At 37.9% G+C, this 17,691-nt stretch overlaps 1 protein-coding gene across 29 annotated transcripts in view; it reads right to left on the bottom strand.

The window, feature by feature from the left end:
- TCF4 (transcription factor 4) overlaps window positions 1–17,691 on the bottom strand; it is a 361,587-nt gene that overhangs the window by 46,696 nt on the left and 297,200 nt on the right. For all 29 annotated transcript variants that reach the window (XM_025422190.3, XM_049112451.1, XM_025422183.3 and 26 more), the window contains 2 exons: window positions 9,473–9,578; window positions 5,759–5,892 (listed from right to left, as the gene is read on the bottom strand). In XM_025422190.3, coding sequence (XP_025277975.1) covers window positions 5,759–5,892; window positions 9,473–9,578 — 240 coding nt within the window. The remainder of the gene's footprint in view (window positions 1–5,758; window positions 5,893–9,472; window positions 9,579–17,691) is intronic.

Genomic DNA, 17,691 nt, shown 5'->3' with positions numbered 1-17,691 from the left:
TTGGAACTCTTCATTTTGCAACGGAGACAGCCTTTAGAATTTTGAAATATCCAAGAATACATCTTGCTTAGATGTGACAGCTTTCATTTTTCACATAATAAAATACAAAGACACATAGTTGGTTTGGGTTTGCATCAAATGCAGAAGAGTACAATGGCAATATAGGACAGTGAGAAAAGATCACAATCTTTAAATCTAACAATTATTGCTTAAAAGTATCTCTGAGGTGTCAGCAACATAAAAGACCATCTCTATTGTAATTTTTTGGTGTGAACTATTGATCAAGTAAGAAAGATTCCATGATACAATGAATAAAACAATATTGTGACCTGTGGGGTTGACATTACACTTTATCCTGGACTTTCAGACACTAAATGGCAAAGAGCAGCCAGTCTTAAATCCTCCTCCTACAAAACTGGGCCACCTTTCTGAATTCTAGAATGAACAGAATGGTCAATGAAAAACTTAAAAAGTAACAATGATTAAGTATCTCTCTAAAGCATCAATATGTGAAGCCTTAAATCAACGACTATTTTGAATTACAGTGGAATGAATGAACTCAGAAGCGCTGATTTGAGTTTTCTTTATGCGTCCTCTTCATTAGCAATCTCCTAGATACCTGACTATGAAGAAAGAACATTTTTACAGAATCATTGGTTTTAAGGTTTGGCTTTGAGTTAAATTATTATCCTAAGTTGTCCAAATACATTGCTTTTCTTGGGATATATCACAGTGCCCGTAAGATAGCAAATTAGTTGCTACCAATCCATCTGCTTGGGAATGTACAGATCACTAACGGGGACAGAGTTATTTACCAAAAGACATCGAGCTATTTTCATTCTCAAGATAAAAAAGTAGCTTTAAAAAGTTGTTCTTATAGGTATTTGAATGTGTTACAGACATGTAAAACTATTTTGGCTAAAACTGATTTTTTCTTACATGTACTATATATTAATCAACTATGGATCTTTATTAGATCATTAGTGGAGATTCGATTAAAATTAGAGATCGAATATGATGCTAAAAGTCAGGGGTGCTTAAAGCCCAGGCATTTATTCATAGGAGTGAAACCCTGGTGTCTTGGTATTTCTGTATTAATTCTGAGGCCCATCTTGTGTTCCACTTCTTCCTTTAGTATTCCTTCCTACTTCCAACCCTTGCACAATCTCTTCTCTCTGAATCCCTAATGTGCTCACATTCTGTGCTGTGCCATTTAACAATTATATGCTGCCTGTCATTGCTTTCTCTTTCAAGGACATTTCTACCTATACTGTAAACTCTTTAAGGGAAGGGAATAGAGCATAGACTTCTGCATCCCACAACTTATGGCTGAGTACTGAACACATAATTATTCTATATCCTCAATGAACCACTGGCTATTGGTCGGCGTTTAATAAATAGTGGATTGCAATACTACTTAATTGAGAGAGAACTAAACGGTCTAGAAAATGAACCTACATTCTGCCAATGACATGGTGGATGCCTTTGCCAATATGACCCCTATGCACTCAAAATAGTCCAACTGAAAGGTCAACTTCAGTGAAAAAAATTGAGATGAAACCCTTAAATCTTTCCAACTTCCCAAGAATGCCTTTCAAACCTTTTAATTTCATGGACCTCTGTGTTTGACCAAAAAATTCCAAGCAGTCCACAAATTTTTTCCCCAACAAGATAGAATGGGCCCATTCCCTACTACAGCTAATCCATAAGACTGGATGAGCCACGGGACACCAGACTTAGAACAACGATTTCTGCTTGACAGCTAAACACTATAATAAAGTAGAGAAAGAGAAACTGAACATAGAAGGAAACTGAAAGAAAGAGATGGTTTAACTTCATTTCTACATAGTGCTAATTCTGTGTTGAGTTTCTGAAGAATAGAAAAACTGTATATAAATCAGTCCCAGATATGCAAACACCAAAACAGAGGAAAAGAATTTTGAAAAATACTTATATGACTCTATAATCACAGGGTGGAACAGGAAAAAGATTTCCACATCAAGGAGGACTTCCAGACACTTTTAATATGGTGCAAAATGAGCAGTAATTCAGGGTTTAATAGACAGAGGGATAATACTGAGTTTAGAGAATGACAAGAAAAGTTCTTCCCCGAAAATTTTAATGGGGAAACCAATGCAATCCATGTCATTTTTAAAGACTCACAGAAAATATGATGCTGAAAGAAATTAATGAGATTTATAGCCACATTATTTTATAAGGAAAAGTATCTTGAAAACTACTGTCACTCAGAGATGTAATAAATACACTCCAGAGAATATCACTGGTATGTGAAGTATGTCTCTTTTAGAGTATTTAGGACCGATGATGAGAGATTTCCTCAGCCTCTCTTCCTCCGGGTCCTGATACTGCCTGCCCTGCTTGCTACACATGGAATGGGGAGTTTGAGAAAATATAACGGCTTTACATGCCCACTATTTAATTATTTTTTACTGATGCCCAATTATAGCATATTTGCAGCCTACTGACAGAGTAATGAGTATTGAAAATGTTTCTATTTGTGATATTTTTATCAGCCTATGGGCTGATAATTCAAGGATTAGAAAACACAGCAATTGGTGGCACATACCAACAAAAAAAATCATGCTTTGGGCTCAGGCAAGATTTCACAACCTCGGCACCATTAAAGTTTTGTGCCAGATGATTCTTTGCTGTGGGGGGCTCTCCTACGCACTGTAGTGTGTTTACCAGCATCCCTGGCTTCTATACCCTGGATTCCAGTAGGGCCTACCAGCTGTAACATCCAAGAACATCTCCGGACTTTTCCAAATGTTCCCTGAGGGGGTAACATCACACCTGGCTGAGAATCACTGGGGTAAGGGTTTATGTTACAAGAAAAGGACTTCTTTTATATTAAAACTTCAGACTCGTAGGACTATTTTCAACGTGTGGTGCAAAGACCATGCCTAAACCATGCCAGGCAGGGATGCTACCTGCTTCTAAACAGAACTCTGCCAACATTAAGTCTTCTACAACAACCCATTCCAAAGCTTAACCACAAACTCCATTCTTCAGAGCAGTTCTGTGTGTACACCTGTGACATCAGAGTGATTAGCTGTGGGATTGTGTTGTAGAAGCTGAAGCTGTAAAGGGGGATTTAAAGAAGCAAAATTGGTGACTTGACAGTTGCTACTGAAATGTGTAGGTTTTAGGCTTTATAATTATAGACTCTATGACAACACAGGATAAAGCGATGAAGACCATAATGTTTCTAAAATATTGTACCTTTTGGGCAGCCCGGGTGGCTCAGCCGTTTAGCGCGGCCTTCAGCCCGGGGCGTGATCCTGGAGACCCGGGATCGAGTCCCATGTCAGGCTCCCTGCGTGGAGCCTGCTTCTCCCTCTGCCTGTGTCTCTGCCTCTCTCTCTCTCTCTCTCTGTGTCTCTCATGAATAAATAAAATCTTAAAAAATGTTTAAAAAATAAAATAAAATAAAATATTGTACCTTTAGAGACAATACTAATTTGTCTCTAATACAAGGAAAATGCTCTTCTTCTAACCAAACTATTCCTTTATTCTGTGTGAGACTGGCCAAAAGCTACAGGCAAAAATGAGGAACTACCACTATTTCCAAGTGAAAGGACCCTAACTGCCTATTGCATACCCAAATTATTCTCCATCAGTGTCAGATTTCTGAAAGGCATTGCAGCAAGAGATTTTCAAATGGTTAATACTGAAATTACAATGATTACTAGAAATAATAATCCAACAGTTTCCCTATCAGTGAGAAAATTCATTAGGATACATTACCAGAGACCTAATTCATTTACCATTTTTTTGAAACAAACCCTTAATCTCTAAGATCTGCTAAATAATCATATTAAGAATGAAAACTCCATGTTCTGTGTTGGATAAATGACATTACAAATACAGCATCTGATACAACCTGTTGGGTTTTTCCTTCGAAATAATCTTTTTTCCTGGTTGATAACACTGTTTTGGTATTTAAGGTTTTCAGCATTTTTTTTTTTCTAAAAGGAATGTAACTGGTTCCCTTTTTAAAATTACACTTTTTATGCATGGGAGCACAATTTAAAGATACCTCCGCCCATGCAGTGAATTTGACTGGGATAAAATCAAACCACCTACATCAAAATTCTAGAGCATGATGAGGAAAGAGAAAAAGGAATATAGGAAGAATGAAAATATGTCAAAAGAACAACTCTTAGAAGGACCGATATTCCATGTTAAATGTTAGTACACTGCCAAAAGCTTTTATTTGTAATCAAAATTTTCCTTGCTTACAGGACACATGTAGCTTTGATCATGAGTTCCTTAGAGAAATACAATGTGATGAAGGGTAAATAAAGATGTTGGTCAAGAAGAAATTCTAGTATAATAATAGTTGATACTTCTCGAAGCTTTCGCTCTAAGACCTCAAAGTAGGAATTGGAAGAAGATAAAATTTGCAAGTAAATCATTTGCTACTTAATGAAGATGTGCTGAAATTTGAGATAGTTTGATTGACATATTCAAACTTGGCAGATGATATAAAAAGGCCAATTCCATCTCCATCATTTGCCTCTCATTAACAGCTAACGGACCACAGTGTCTCTATCACCAGAACTAATTAAATAGGTATTTCCAAGGATATCAGAAACCGTAACTTCTGGAATGTTTTATTTTGTCAGAGTAGAATATAAGTCACCTTTTCTATGCCTCTAGCGGTGAAGAAAAGAGAGGAAAGACTACAGAAATCCAGGAAGTCCTATTTCCTATCGCAGAGCAGAGAAAGACACATGAACCTGGGTATCAGGAGAAGAAAAAGGGACAATTTCAAGATGAAGAGTAGTGACACTAGTACCACGTTATCATGCCCTCTTGCATTTGTAGAATTACAGCTTCAAACATTTTTTAAAGCTATTTTACTGCACAAGGGCTTCAGTTCCATCATACCTCCATCGCAAACCTAACCATGATCTTCATGTAATGCTAGACTTAAGTTCCTACGAGGATTCTGGGCTGTGGGAGTTTTTGAGGCTGGAAAAGATCAGATGAACTTCCTTCCTCCAAGATGAAGGGACACACTAGGATGGATGAGTGTAGGTGATGGGCAGAGTGGACACTTCAGTAATGAAACAGGATAGCATTCTACAGCTCAGCAGTTTTCAACCGAGTGAGGCAACAGAGCATCAGTGGGAGGTTCAGGGGTGTGTAATTACAACTAAACCACTAAAAACTGGGAATCTGATCTATACAGAAACTCCATGGTTGCTGTGACTAGTGTAGTATATGGGAAACAGGAACTCTTTCCTTTGGGTGTGGCACCCTGGGTCGAAGCTGTCACCAGGGACAGAAGCCAATAAGGGGAAGTGGAAATGCACATGGGACCTACAGGCCACCTACTCCCAGGGTACCGACGGTCACTCTGCCCCCTGCAGTATATTCTTCAAAACTACAGACAGCAAATAAATAAAAGACAAGGATCCACCATAGCTGAAACTGCACAACTCAAATACAGTGTGTATTTATGTTGGAAAGGGGCTAACATTGTCGTCAAGAAAGCACGGAACCAAACACCATCAGCAGAAGAACAATGGCGAAGCGAAGCTGGAAGGGCTTACAGAGGCGATCTCATTCAGGTAGGTCTTTGATCACAGAAACAAGATAACTCTAAGGATAATGAGCGTATGCCATTTTTACATTCATTACAGAGTCCTGCGTCCATGCATGGAAAGGCAGAGAATGAGACTTTGTAAACTAGCTGTGTGGTCCCCATAACCACGCAAGGCTGCCTTACCAAGCGTTCGTGTGGATGCAGGCTACAGTAGCTGCTAGACTGTGGAATATGAGAAGAACTGCCCAACATTCCTCCGTAGCCAGGCTGATTCATCCCACTGGAGGAGCTCCAAGGGTCACTGCTGTGATGGCCATCTGTAAAGGACAAAGACAACCATGACTTTTGGGAGGCATTCAGCCTTGCCCTACAGAATAGGGGTTTTTCATATACTTGAAAATGGCTACCCGTTGTGTATTCATCTTTGCGCTGTTCCGCCAATTACATCAGAAGGCAGTCATCCTTCTTTTTTCCCAAGTGGCTCTATATTGCCAAACAAATGTAAACATTTACCATAGGCAGTGTCCTTAGTAAAAATTCAGCTCCAAAAGAACAACAGAACACATTTCTACACAGAATTATGTCAAGTCAGCCAGGTAAGTGATACTAAAGAAAACATTTCTTTGAAGTCCCCTGACCTCTTTTTCTATGAAAACTAACAGCTAAATTGTTTCTAAATTTTGTGATGAAAAGAAAATACTTGACACATTATAGAGCTGACCAGTTTACAGGTTTTAAATGCATATGAAGAAGTAAGAATGAAAAAGAACATCTCAGATTTAAAAGATCAGATTTCTGTAACATATAGGATAGATTTAAAGTTGAAATTGTGTTATGATTTATAGGGAACAGTGGTCTCAGATATGTAGTTCTGAGTTTTCTTAACTTCTATTTTTTTGGTGCGTAGTCCTATAGCTGTCTTAAGCCTCCGGTAGCAACTGAAAGGGTGCACACATATCGTAAGGTAGATATTACACTAGAGACAATTTTGAGAGGGTCTGGATTTTATAAAATTATAAGTTAAAAAGAAGCTTAAAATGATGTGGACCTTATATGAATACCTTTTGATATTAAGCTAATCTTTTGTTACTGTCATATTAAAAACATTTTTATAGATTCTTTTTCTTCTCTGAGTCTATTGGCCTAGAAGTTACTATTAGGGATCACTGATGTTTGGTTTGAGTTTCTTAAAACAAAGGCGGTTGGTAGGGGTGGGGTGGGTGGGTGGGAATCTGTGTTGTTGCTGAATTCAAATTTCCCCTTCTTTCAATAGTTTAACAGAAATTACTGAACACCAGTTGAATAACATGCCATCAGCTAGGTGTTCACAGCACAGCAGGTACTGCCTCCTTGAAAATAAGATTATTTTCACTGTATATATCATGTAATAAAGGCGTTTTGAAAATTTAGGCAATGGGCAAGTTAAATCCGACACTATATACCACAAAGCTTTTTTTTCACTGAGCTTTTAAATCTAGGAGTTAGAATTCCAAAAACTGGAATAGTTTTAGGACAGGGAGGAATGACCAATAGATTTCTCAAAAAAAAAAAAAAAAAAAAAAAAAAAATTCCTGTCTGTGATTTCAAAAACTTAAGAGTTTTAATTAGAAGATGGAAATTCAAGTGAAAAATAAGAGGTCACATGGCAGTGGGTTTAAAATATGCTCCTGACAGTCTCTGAATATCTTTCACCCAAACCATATGATTTTTTAAGACCTGAATCTTCAGGGCACTATGCACCCATCACTAAAGAAGCTGATGTGAAACAGGATCATGAGGTTCTGTTTCTGTGATCATGATGGGAAAACATAGGACTTTCAAAAAGTTATTATTCATGTACTTAAGACTTAGTCTTCAAATTGTGGAAGTTTAGATGTCACCTTAAATTCAAATATGAAATTAAGGCCCTAACATTTCAAATAGTTGGCATCTATGACAAATTAAGAATATGTATCATTGAATGAGAGTCTCCTGAAACATTCTGACAACATGATGCACTATATGGAAATACACTTAGGATTTGTTAACACAGAACACTCTACTCAATGCAGACTTATAAAAATACATACTTTACATAAATTATGCTTTTCACAGTAAATTAATATTTATCACATCCCATGATCTTGGCATAATGTTGTTTTGAGAGAATGGAATTAGATGTGTGCAAATTAATTGTGCTCATCATAAATGTCAACTCGATTTTTTTTTTTTTTGCTTTTCTGGGTATTCATATGCAGAAAAGCAAGTCTGTTCCCCATATTCTGTGTGGTCTGCTGTGGAGAACAGCCTACTGTTTAATCTACCTGACCTCCCACATGGTGTGCACAGTTTAAGCAAGCACCTTCCTGAAAGCAGATAGAAGAAATCTATCCTGTCAATTTTCTCAGTGAAAATCTGCTTTGAGTGATGAATCCTTGAATTGACAATCTCCTAAGCACCGCTAGCATTGTGCCTCTGACTGGTTGCAAAAGAAGGGAGCTGATGCCCAAGTGGCTGCTGTTTACAGCTAAAGGGTATGATAAGCCTTTTGTCATGGCCCAGGACGCCCTCAAGTGACATACCCTGCTGGGTCCCTTTGTGAGTTCCACCTAGGACAGGTCACAAAGATAAAGGACCCTTATGAACCTGAGTTCTATTATGTGCAGAACAAATTGTCTCCATTCCTGCGAGACCCATTTGATTCAATTTTATAGATTTTCCATGGAATTTCACATGTGAACTAGCAACTGGAAAAAGCTAATACTCTGAAGGGCAAGAAAATAAGTCCCTTTTAATCAGGATGATTTTGAGTATGTCTGCTGCAAACTAAGTGAGACACCAAGCTGCTCCCCAGTTGCTTGCTGCTCCAAGGGTGCTCCCTTTCCCATGACATGGCCCTTCCTAGAGTATCACCAGAAGGAAATCCCATGGCACTTGGCCAAGGCACACTCAAAAGAGGTTTTCACACCCAGGCAAAAAGAGTTCAAAGTTCTGCATACAGGTACAGGAGTTCTTGGTAAATCCCACGTCTAAATTTCAGAGTATTAGCCTGGCAACAAGACCATCATATTTTGACAGTAAGTGCCACAGGCTTATCCAGGAGGAAGCCTTAGGTGCATCCTCTGGACAGTCTATTCTAACAAGCAGCTGTTGTCTTTCTACTATTCCAGCCTTCTCCACACAGCAGAAAGGAACCGTGCTACCGTTGGCCAGATTGTAAGCTCGGGATGGGGGTGGGGAGGCGCACATCCATGTACATTCAATTAAATACATGGCACAATTAAAAGAATAAATATATTTCATTCACTGTGAAACTGTAATTTTCGAAATTTGTCTGGGACAAAAGCTGGGTCTTTTACCCTAAAGCAATAAGCATGCCGACGTGGAGCTTTTGCTGTGTAATGAAATAATATTCCGGTCCTGAGATAGATTGCTTCATCTTAAATGGGACTCTTGTTCTTACCTATAAATTAGTAAGTGGCTGAAATTTTTATATGAAGTTATACATAAGGACAATTTGTTCCCAGTTGGCTAAATCCAGGATGCTCAAAATACACACTGAACCCAAACACTTCTAAAAATACACACACGTTCTTCTTGGGGAGAGAAGGAGCCGAAATGATCTGTCATGGAAGACGGTCCCCCAAGAAGCGTCAGTTCCAAGGGAAGTCAACCAGTTTGATGTTAACTCATCATTGCTCAAGGGGCTTTGATTTAAAAAAAATAAGTCTGAGTAAAGTTTTAATTAACTGATTTTTAATGAATCTGATGCCTAAAAAGGGCATGACCTTCATGTTCTCCCCTGGCCTCGTATTCCACTTCTTATCCATTCAGCAGTCTTTCCCCCCATATATGACCTGAGAAGACCCAGGGAGACTCTGCCCACTGGATTTCCCCGCAGAAGTGGCCGCATCTTACCCTGCATGAAGAAGGAGCTAGGGAAAGTGCTGGCTGCTGGTTTCGAGGAAGGGTAGCCTGGCGAGTCCCTATTGTAGTCGGCAGTGCTTGCTGATGGAGCATAAACCTGAGGAAGGAGAGACAATTTAGTTTTGCTTGCTGCATTGACCAAAGCACCTCAAGGTCCATTACTTTATAAGAAGCAGGCACAAAATGCTAAATTTCTACCATGCCCTTTCCAAATCTGATCAAACCCTAGAACACTGCCCCTTTCAGAATACAGAAGAACAAAAAACAACAACAAAAATGCTGAGTATATTGGTGTGACTGGAAAACCAGCAGGGGGGGTTAAGGGGTGGGTGGATATTTTCCAGTCTCAGGCAAGAATACTGCAAATTACATCTAGTTAAATATATTATATAATACCCACAGGGCTGTCCTGTCCAAGCATCTTTTTTTTTTTTTTAAAAACCTATATGGCCTCTGAGCACATGAAAGGTGCAAACGGAAGGGCACGCATCAACCCTCTTCTTTTTACTTCATCTTTCAATTAAAATGTTCATTTCTGAGAGAAAGACACAGAGAAAACGAATGCACTATCCAGACCACAGAAAGTGACAAATACATCTTGGAATATTAAATTCCCATAGTGTCAGCTTTTTGCAGAGATGCATGAAAAAGGCCATTAAAAGCCCAGATCTACATAGACCACCAACAATCAGTACGTACACAGGAAGGGGGGGGGAGCACTTCTTTATAGTTCTTATTATATTTGTGTGTGCAATAAACTTAAAAAAAGTGTGCCAAAATCCTACTTTACTGAACATTCGCTTACTAATACTCTTGAGACTGGGGGAACCAGTCCCTTATAAAAATAGCCTGTGTATTTTCTTGTTTATGTTTCCTCTAAAGAAGACAGCATAGTAGAAAAGCATAAATTCATAAGGTATAGTTTAACTTTAATTGGTTTCCCCCCTTGCCTTTTCTGCTAAATATAATTTTTTCAAATCCCTATTTTCTTTTGCTCCAAAAGTTCCTCTCTCCAGATGGTCGGAGAGACTGAAACACTGTCATCCTCTTGATGAAAATGGATACCTTCCTGCCTCCATTTTAAAGCAGGCAGCGGCTCACAAAATTGGCAGTGAGCCTACAGTGATATTCACAGGTCACAGTAAAAGAAAGAGAAATTCACCAATAAAAAGGCAACTGCAGAGTTACCAAAAAATACTCCCATTTTTTTTTTTACCGTGCACATCGAATAAACACCCTAAGAAAAATTATATAATTGTTCTCAGAACACCATGAATCACAAACTAAGCATTAATACAAGGTTTAGGATTTCACAAAGGATAGGTCCACAGAGACAGATGTGGGAAAATATGCATACACATACATACATCAAATAAATGCGACATATGCCCCACAGTGCCCTTGAAAATTGGGAGGTCCTGGAGAATGAACAAAACAAAAACAAACCAGAAGAACCCAGGCACACATTAGAAAACATGGCATTTTCTTCAGTCATGGAGGGATACAGACCCCACATTTCATAGACTACATTTCATTTTTTAATTATCCTCATATTTTAAATATATAAATGCCTACTTGCTTCTATTGCCACGGGGCTTACAAGAAGGGAGGCATCTTTGCAAGCATCTTTAAGAGAAAAAGAATAAACCTTAGCCAGGAATCTCCAAACACATCAATACCCTTTAAAGTCCTATCATGCAAAGCCCAGGATTTTCTTGAGAACTATACAACTAAGTTACAGTTAGGGAAATACTACTGAATGTATTTAAAGAAGGTCTTGAGAGTAGGCTAAAAACATGAAAGAAACATTACTGTCTAGAAAAAGAGGAAATTGAAAATTAGATCATCTCATTCTAATGACAAAATGAGCGCAACACAGCTATTCCACCCACTACAATATATCTGTGGTCCAGGCTTTTAGCCTGACAGCTACTTGGACAGTTGGTATTAACACAAGCTAAGGGTACTATGTGCTATCTCCAAACTTCAGAAATCAGTACATTTACTATAAAGCTGAAAATAAACTTTGACCCATATTATTAAATCATTTGATATTTGTAAACAATTGAAATAAGTTCTCCTAGGAAAATATATAGCATAATTTTAATTATGCTCTACTACATTATCTTTAAACATGTACATTATTATGTTAATACCATTTGATGACACCTAACAGGGTCCACTCCCCCGCCCCCCCCCCCCGCCACTGTGGACAGAATTAGTTGATATTTCTTCTGGGAGATAAGGACAAGTCTTTGGTAATTCGGCCAATGTACAAGGAGGCTACCTGGACTATGAATTATGATCAAGCTCAAAGATCTGAGAATAAGATCACTTATCCCAAATTTGTAATTACCACCTGCCTAAAGAGTATCTATGGGGTTACAAGATTTTTAGGATATAGTATACTATATAATTTCTATTTTTCCAGTGTTGTGGTCAAATGAAGACAATTTAAATAAGATGAAAATCTTATTAACAAAAACCAAACCATTGTTTATAGAAAAAAAGGCAATTTCTGCATAACTTATAAATTTTGCTTATACTATAAATTTACACATCAGGTAAAATGTTATTCTCTTTCCATTTATGTACTTCATCTTTCCTACTTCACAAGTTATTTTTAAGGTAAGCACCCTATATAACTGTTTATATAAATAAACCTTACATAGAACTATTATACTTTTTTATGATTTTATTTTTAAGAAATCTCTACATCCAACATGGCCTCGAACTCAAAACTCCAAGATCAAGAGTCACATGTTCTACTGACCGAGTCAGCCAGATGCCCCTACCTTTTTTAAAAGCAGAAGGAATTAGAGAAATTAGTTATCAGTTCAGCTCCTCTCACATGTTAATTACAAGAAATTCAAAAATGGAATAGTCAAAGCAATCGCTCAAGATTTGCAACTTGCCCATCATTACATAACTATCAATTTCTCTTAGTTTAGGTTACCTTTCTTTAAAAAGGGTGGTGCAGGTTTAAGATGTTATTTATGAAAGCAGATTGATCATAACGTTCGTACTTCAGTTCATCCTTAATATTTTCATCTTTAGTAACCTGGATAACTAGGAAGCTGCTTCATTATTTCTACTTCAGTCAACTATTTTGCCAATTTCTCAATCAAAAGACTTCAAAGTATGGGTTTCAATAATGTACTTAATAGAGACACTAAATTTAAGAAGAAAAGCTCATATCCAATTAATTTTAATTATTACTATTTTAGGTAATTGGAACCATGACTTAAATATTTGTTAACTAAAATAGTTTTTTATTTAGCAGAACAATGACAAACATCCCAGATATCTTCAAATAGTTGGAGTCATTTTAATGACTAACACCAAAAAATCAGTCCAGTGAAAAATAAAATAAAAATCCCCAATTCTAGTTCTGTGTATTGAAGTGACCCCACTATGAAACATGAGGAAAAGTCTAAAGGGAAATAAAAATCTACACCTAAGGTTTTCTCTGATAAGGTAGCTTAGATCAAGGTGTCTTTTGGCATTCTGATTCCTCCCACAAGAGTAACCAAAGAAGGGTGAAAGTTTTGTCACAAAATTGGAAATGAGGAAACTTGGCCAAAGCTCACGGGCTACAGCTCTTTTGGTGAACTGTTTGTTGAATAAAAACTTTATGCGGAACTAACAGCATAGTTTATGTCCGAATTTACCACCATTACCTTTTCCAATTCTGAATTTAAAACAAAATCATACATATACAAATTCAGAGTTTAAAAAGTTTCTCCAGATAACAAGAAACCCTGAACTGATAAAAATTTTTTTAAATTTCATTTTACATATTTAGTTTTTGTTGTATCTTGAGAAGTATTGCTATATTACGTTAGCTGTTTCATCCAGTGGTCCTGATTATCCTTTGCTCAAAGAAATAATACTATACCTTCTTTTAAATAGAACCTCTGCCTATTAGAAAAGAAGAAAACCAAGCAAACATTCACACTGAAGGGAGCAGAATGTGTATCCTACCTTTCCCCATGGTGTTCTCATTTTTATCTGCCTTGGCAGATCAGTTTCACTTATAATATTTAAAAAATAACAATGAACCATTTGGTTAGGGCCTCTTGTGGAATAGCTTTTGTGCTAGGAACTCTACATATGTTACTTCTGATTTTCCTAAGGGTCATAGAAGATGGTTATTATTAATAGCCTCATTCCTATTTCATGGGGCCTAAGTATCATAGATCAAATGGATCCGCCCAAACCAGCCTGGGCATGACTGCAAGTTCCACCATTTGTCAGTTAGACAACCTTAAACCTGTTCCTTTAAACCTCTTTGGTCTCCAGATTCCTATCTGTAAAATGGGAATGACGGACCCTGCAAAGTTCCTATGAGAATAAGATGGTATATTGTGTGTGAAACAACCAGAAGAGTACATATTAAGCATTTAAAAAACGCATCAGACAATAGGGTTAATCTTGTGCTGCTATTGTTTTTATTAACTGAACAAATGTGACTCAGGAAAGTTAAGCCACCTTTCCTACATTAACAATTAATCAGGTGGGTGGGATGCGAGAAATGGGTAAAGGAGATTTAGAGTGAACTTTGTGGTGAGAACCAAATGGTGTATGGAAGTTTTTTTTTTTTTTTTTTTTTTATGATAGTCATACAGAGAGAGAGAGAGGCAGAGACATAGGCAGAGGGAGAAGCAGGCTCCATGCACCGGGAGCCTGACGTGGGATTCGATCCCGGGTCTCCAGGATCACGCCCTGGGCCAAAGGCAGGCGTCAAACCGCTGTGCCACCCAGGGATCCCTGGAAGTTTTGAATCACTAAATTGCATACCTGAAACTAATATTACACTGTATGTTAACTAACTGAAATTTAAATAAAAACTTTAAAAATGAAAAAAAAAAAACCAATCAAGTGGTAAGGGCAGGACTTAAATGGTCATCAGAGTCCATATTCTTGCTATAAAAAAAAAAAAAATCCCCTGCTCTGAAAAGGCAAAAAGAGATATTTTAAACTATCAACGCAAGGCTCTACTCTGACCACAGTTTATAGAAATATTCTTACAGGGGTTTCATAATTACCTTTTAGGAAAATAAGACGTGATAAGGTATGTTCATAGTAAAACCAATCCATATTAATGTTACTTTCTTCCTCAAGTGGGAAGCTAAGCTCTAAAGGGGTGAAGAGAAGTGGCCACAGATCATGTGTCACGAGGTGTGTAACTGAGTGGGGCTGAGCGATGACTACCAGGTTGTACGATGCACCTTCAGCATTCCCAACCATTACTACCCCCTTTGTGATTCTGCAAGAACCACCCGAATATAGAATTTACGAAGAGAATCAGTTCAGACCAACTGGAATATTGTAGTTGAGACTTTCAGCCTCTTTCAGCCTCCAGCCCAACTGCTGGATGCTCCATGGGGGGTGAAAAATAACAAAAGCAGGTTTACACCCCAGATGCCCAAGTGCTAGCAAGGCTCACTTAGTAGTTTAGACCTTGGCAGATTTTAGAAATATTTTAGACTATGACGGAGAAACACTCAAATGCCAAGCATTGAGAGCATGCTGTGACGTTCACAAAGCTAGGCATACGCTTTGGTGCTTCCCAGCATCTAATGGGGAAAAGTACTTGGAGGTGGATCAGCTCACTACTCGAGCAACTGCGCTGGACCCTCAACTCTTGCAATATTGTTGGAAAGGCACGGGAAAAGAAGGGCTCAGGGTAGGGATACCTCCACATTCAAAAGAGTTAATTTGGACACTGTCATCGTGCCACGTGACCAAGTTAAAGGTATATCACTGACTGATCCATAAAGCAAGGGGAAGATGTACTTAAAAGAGGTAGTCTTCGGAGAGTACGGAAAAAGACTTGACCTATCAGCGGAGATTATCCAGCTCTGGAGCCAGACCAACTGGGTTCAAGTTCCAGCTCTCACAATTAATTGTGAGCTGGCTGGTGCTATTGTGAGCCTTGGTTCTCTCATTCGTGAAACAAGGCTATCCTTTTTGTGAGCATTAGAGATAATACCTGCCAAGAATAATTCTTAATCTGTTGTAGGCACTCAGTAAATGGTAGTAGTATTTGCATCTTGTTTTAAGTGCTAGTCACTGCTTATAGCTATTTTTTAAAGTGTCTAGAATGGGGCTATCCAGTACAGGAGCCATTAGTAGTATGTAGTTATTTGAATTAACCTTAGTTAAAATTACATGAAGCTAAATATCCATTCCCTCAGTCACACTAAGCACATTTCACGTGCTCAACAGCCGTATGTGGTACTGGCTACCATATTGGATATCATCAACAAAGAACCTTCCCACTACGGCAGAAAGTTTTGTTGGAAGCACTGGTCTCGAATCATGCTTGTCTGTGAAGAGCCCTCCTGGGCCCTGTGTGTCACCCTCTATTATAGCAGCTATGACAAGGATGCCAGCTCATTTAAGACTTGATATTCCATTTAGGGTGCAAAAGCAAGAACTCCTTTGGTGGACTGGTTGGAGAGGCAACTTCTGGGTATCCCTACCCTAGCATACAGCTCGTGTTAATAAATGTTGATGCTACCGAAGAGTAGAACATTTGGGTTTGAGTTTTATTTATTATGTTTAGAGTTCCTTGTACTACTACATATTTTTTAAAGTCCTTTTATAACCATCTGCCAAAATTCCTGCAAATTGTACTAAGTGGAACACGAGGCAAGAGTATCTGTGACTCTAGGTTTCTGGATGTGTAGGAAGCAAAAGAAATTCTTCAACTGCAATTTTGTCCTTGGCCCCTAGTGTCTTTGGCAAAGGAATTATAGTTAGACATGGTGTGATCACTTTTTCTAGACGATAAAAGTTGAACAGATGTTTAAGTTTTTCTGATCATGTGTTTTCACATTATTGGTAATTGGGTCCCTCTATTCTACTCTCACTTCATTTTTATTACTTTTTCTTTTTAAATCTTTTTTATAGGACTTCTTTACAGATGCTCCTTTCTCTTTTTCATGCTACTTTTCCACCTGCTGCCCTCTGTCCTGCCTCTTGGCGTCATATTTTTAAAGCTCGAATGCTTTCAACCTTATTTTACAAATGAGCAAAGAAAGAGGTTAATGGACTTACCCAAGGGCCTGGACAGAGCCCAGGGCCCTTGACTTTGCATCCAGTCCTCTTGGCACTCTCCTTTCTAAAGTCTTTTTTAACTTTATAACTTAAATATTCTAATGGGCAGTAAAATGGCATAAAAGGTTAATAAACAGATTCAAGTAACAGAGTTGAGTAAGTTATTATAAGGTTTAAAGGCAGTTAATAACGCTCAAGGGCATATAACAGTCAGACAGTAAATAATCCAAGAGTGCAAAGAATGAAAACCAACAGCAAACCCCAGGAATAAAAATTATTCACCTGATATATACTCAGTACAGTAGATACATCAAGTCAAAGAATATTTACTAATGGTAGAAAATCCTACTTCATTTCCAGGTGATGGCTAAAGGCCAACGTGCATTATTGTCATATAAATAGGAAATCTATCTAGATATGAAATCTATCTAGAGATAACACATAAGTGTCTGTAGTATATTGACAAACTGATGGATATTTAATCATAAATGGAAAATTTCAGACGTGTATGCTATTGAAATTGTGAAGCTTTTATGACCATCTAAATCACCTGAAGCTTTTATAGGAATTAACCAAATAATTCTAAATGCCCTAAATAACTCCTAGTAAGAAGGTTGTTTTTTTTTTTCCACAAAATACATTGGTAGTCTGAAAAAAAACCCCACAATTATCTAAACATGTATAAAATGTGCCATTACTGCATATGATAAACCTATTTTTTTCCACTAACAAGCAATTACCTGTCTTCACTCTGCCATACTACATCACAAAAAGAACATGTATATGATCCCCCCAAAGAAATTCTTGAGTATATATTTATTTTTAAAAATATTTTATTTATTTATTTTTTACAGAGTGAGAGCCCAAGCCAAGGGTCAGGACTAGGGGCAGAGGAAGAGGAAGAGAGAAAATCTTAAGCAGGCCCCATGCTCAGCGCAGAGCCCGATATGGGGCTCGATCTTACGACTCTGAGATTATGACCTGAGCCAAAATCAAGAGTCAGACGCTTAACCGACTGAGCTGCCCACGCGTCCCGAGGGTATAATATATTTAGTACGCAAGTCACTTTGAACATACATCCATACATCCCATCACAAATATCACATATAATTTTTCTGCTCTTCTAAATATGATCTGAGTTTTGA

Source organism: Canis lupus, chromosome 1 (assembly GCF_003254725.2).
Source record: "Canis lupus dingo isolate Sandy chromosome 1, ASM325472v2, whole genome shotgun sequence".
Taxonomy (NCBI): domain Eukaryota; kingdom Metazoa; phylum Chordata; class Mammalia; order Carnivora; family Canidae; genus Canis; species Canis lupus.
The sequence above is the reverse complement of the archived record's forward strand: the minus strand, read 5'-3'. Positions and strand labels throughout refer to the sequence as shown.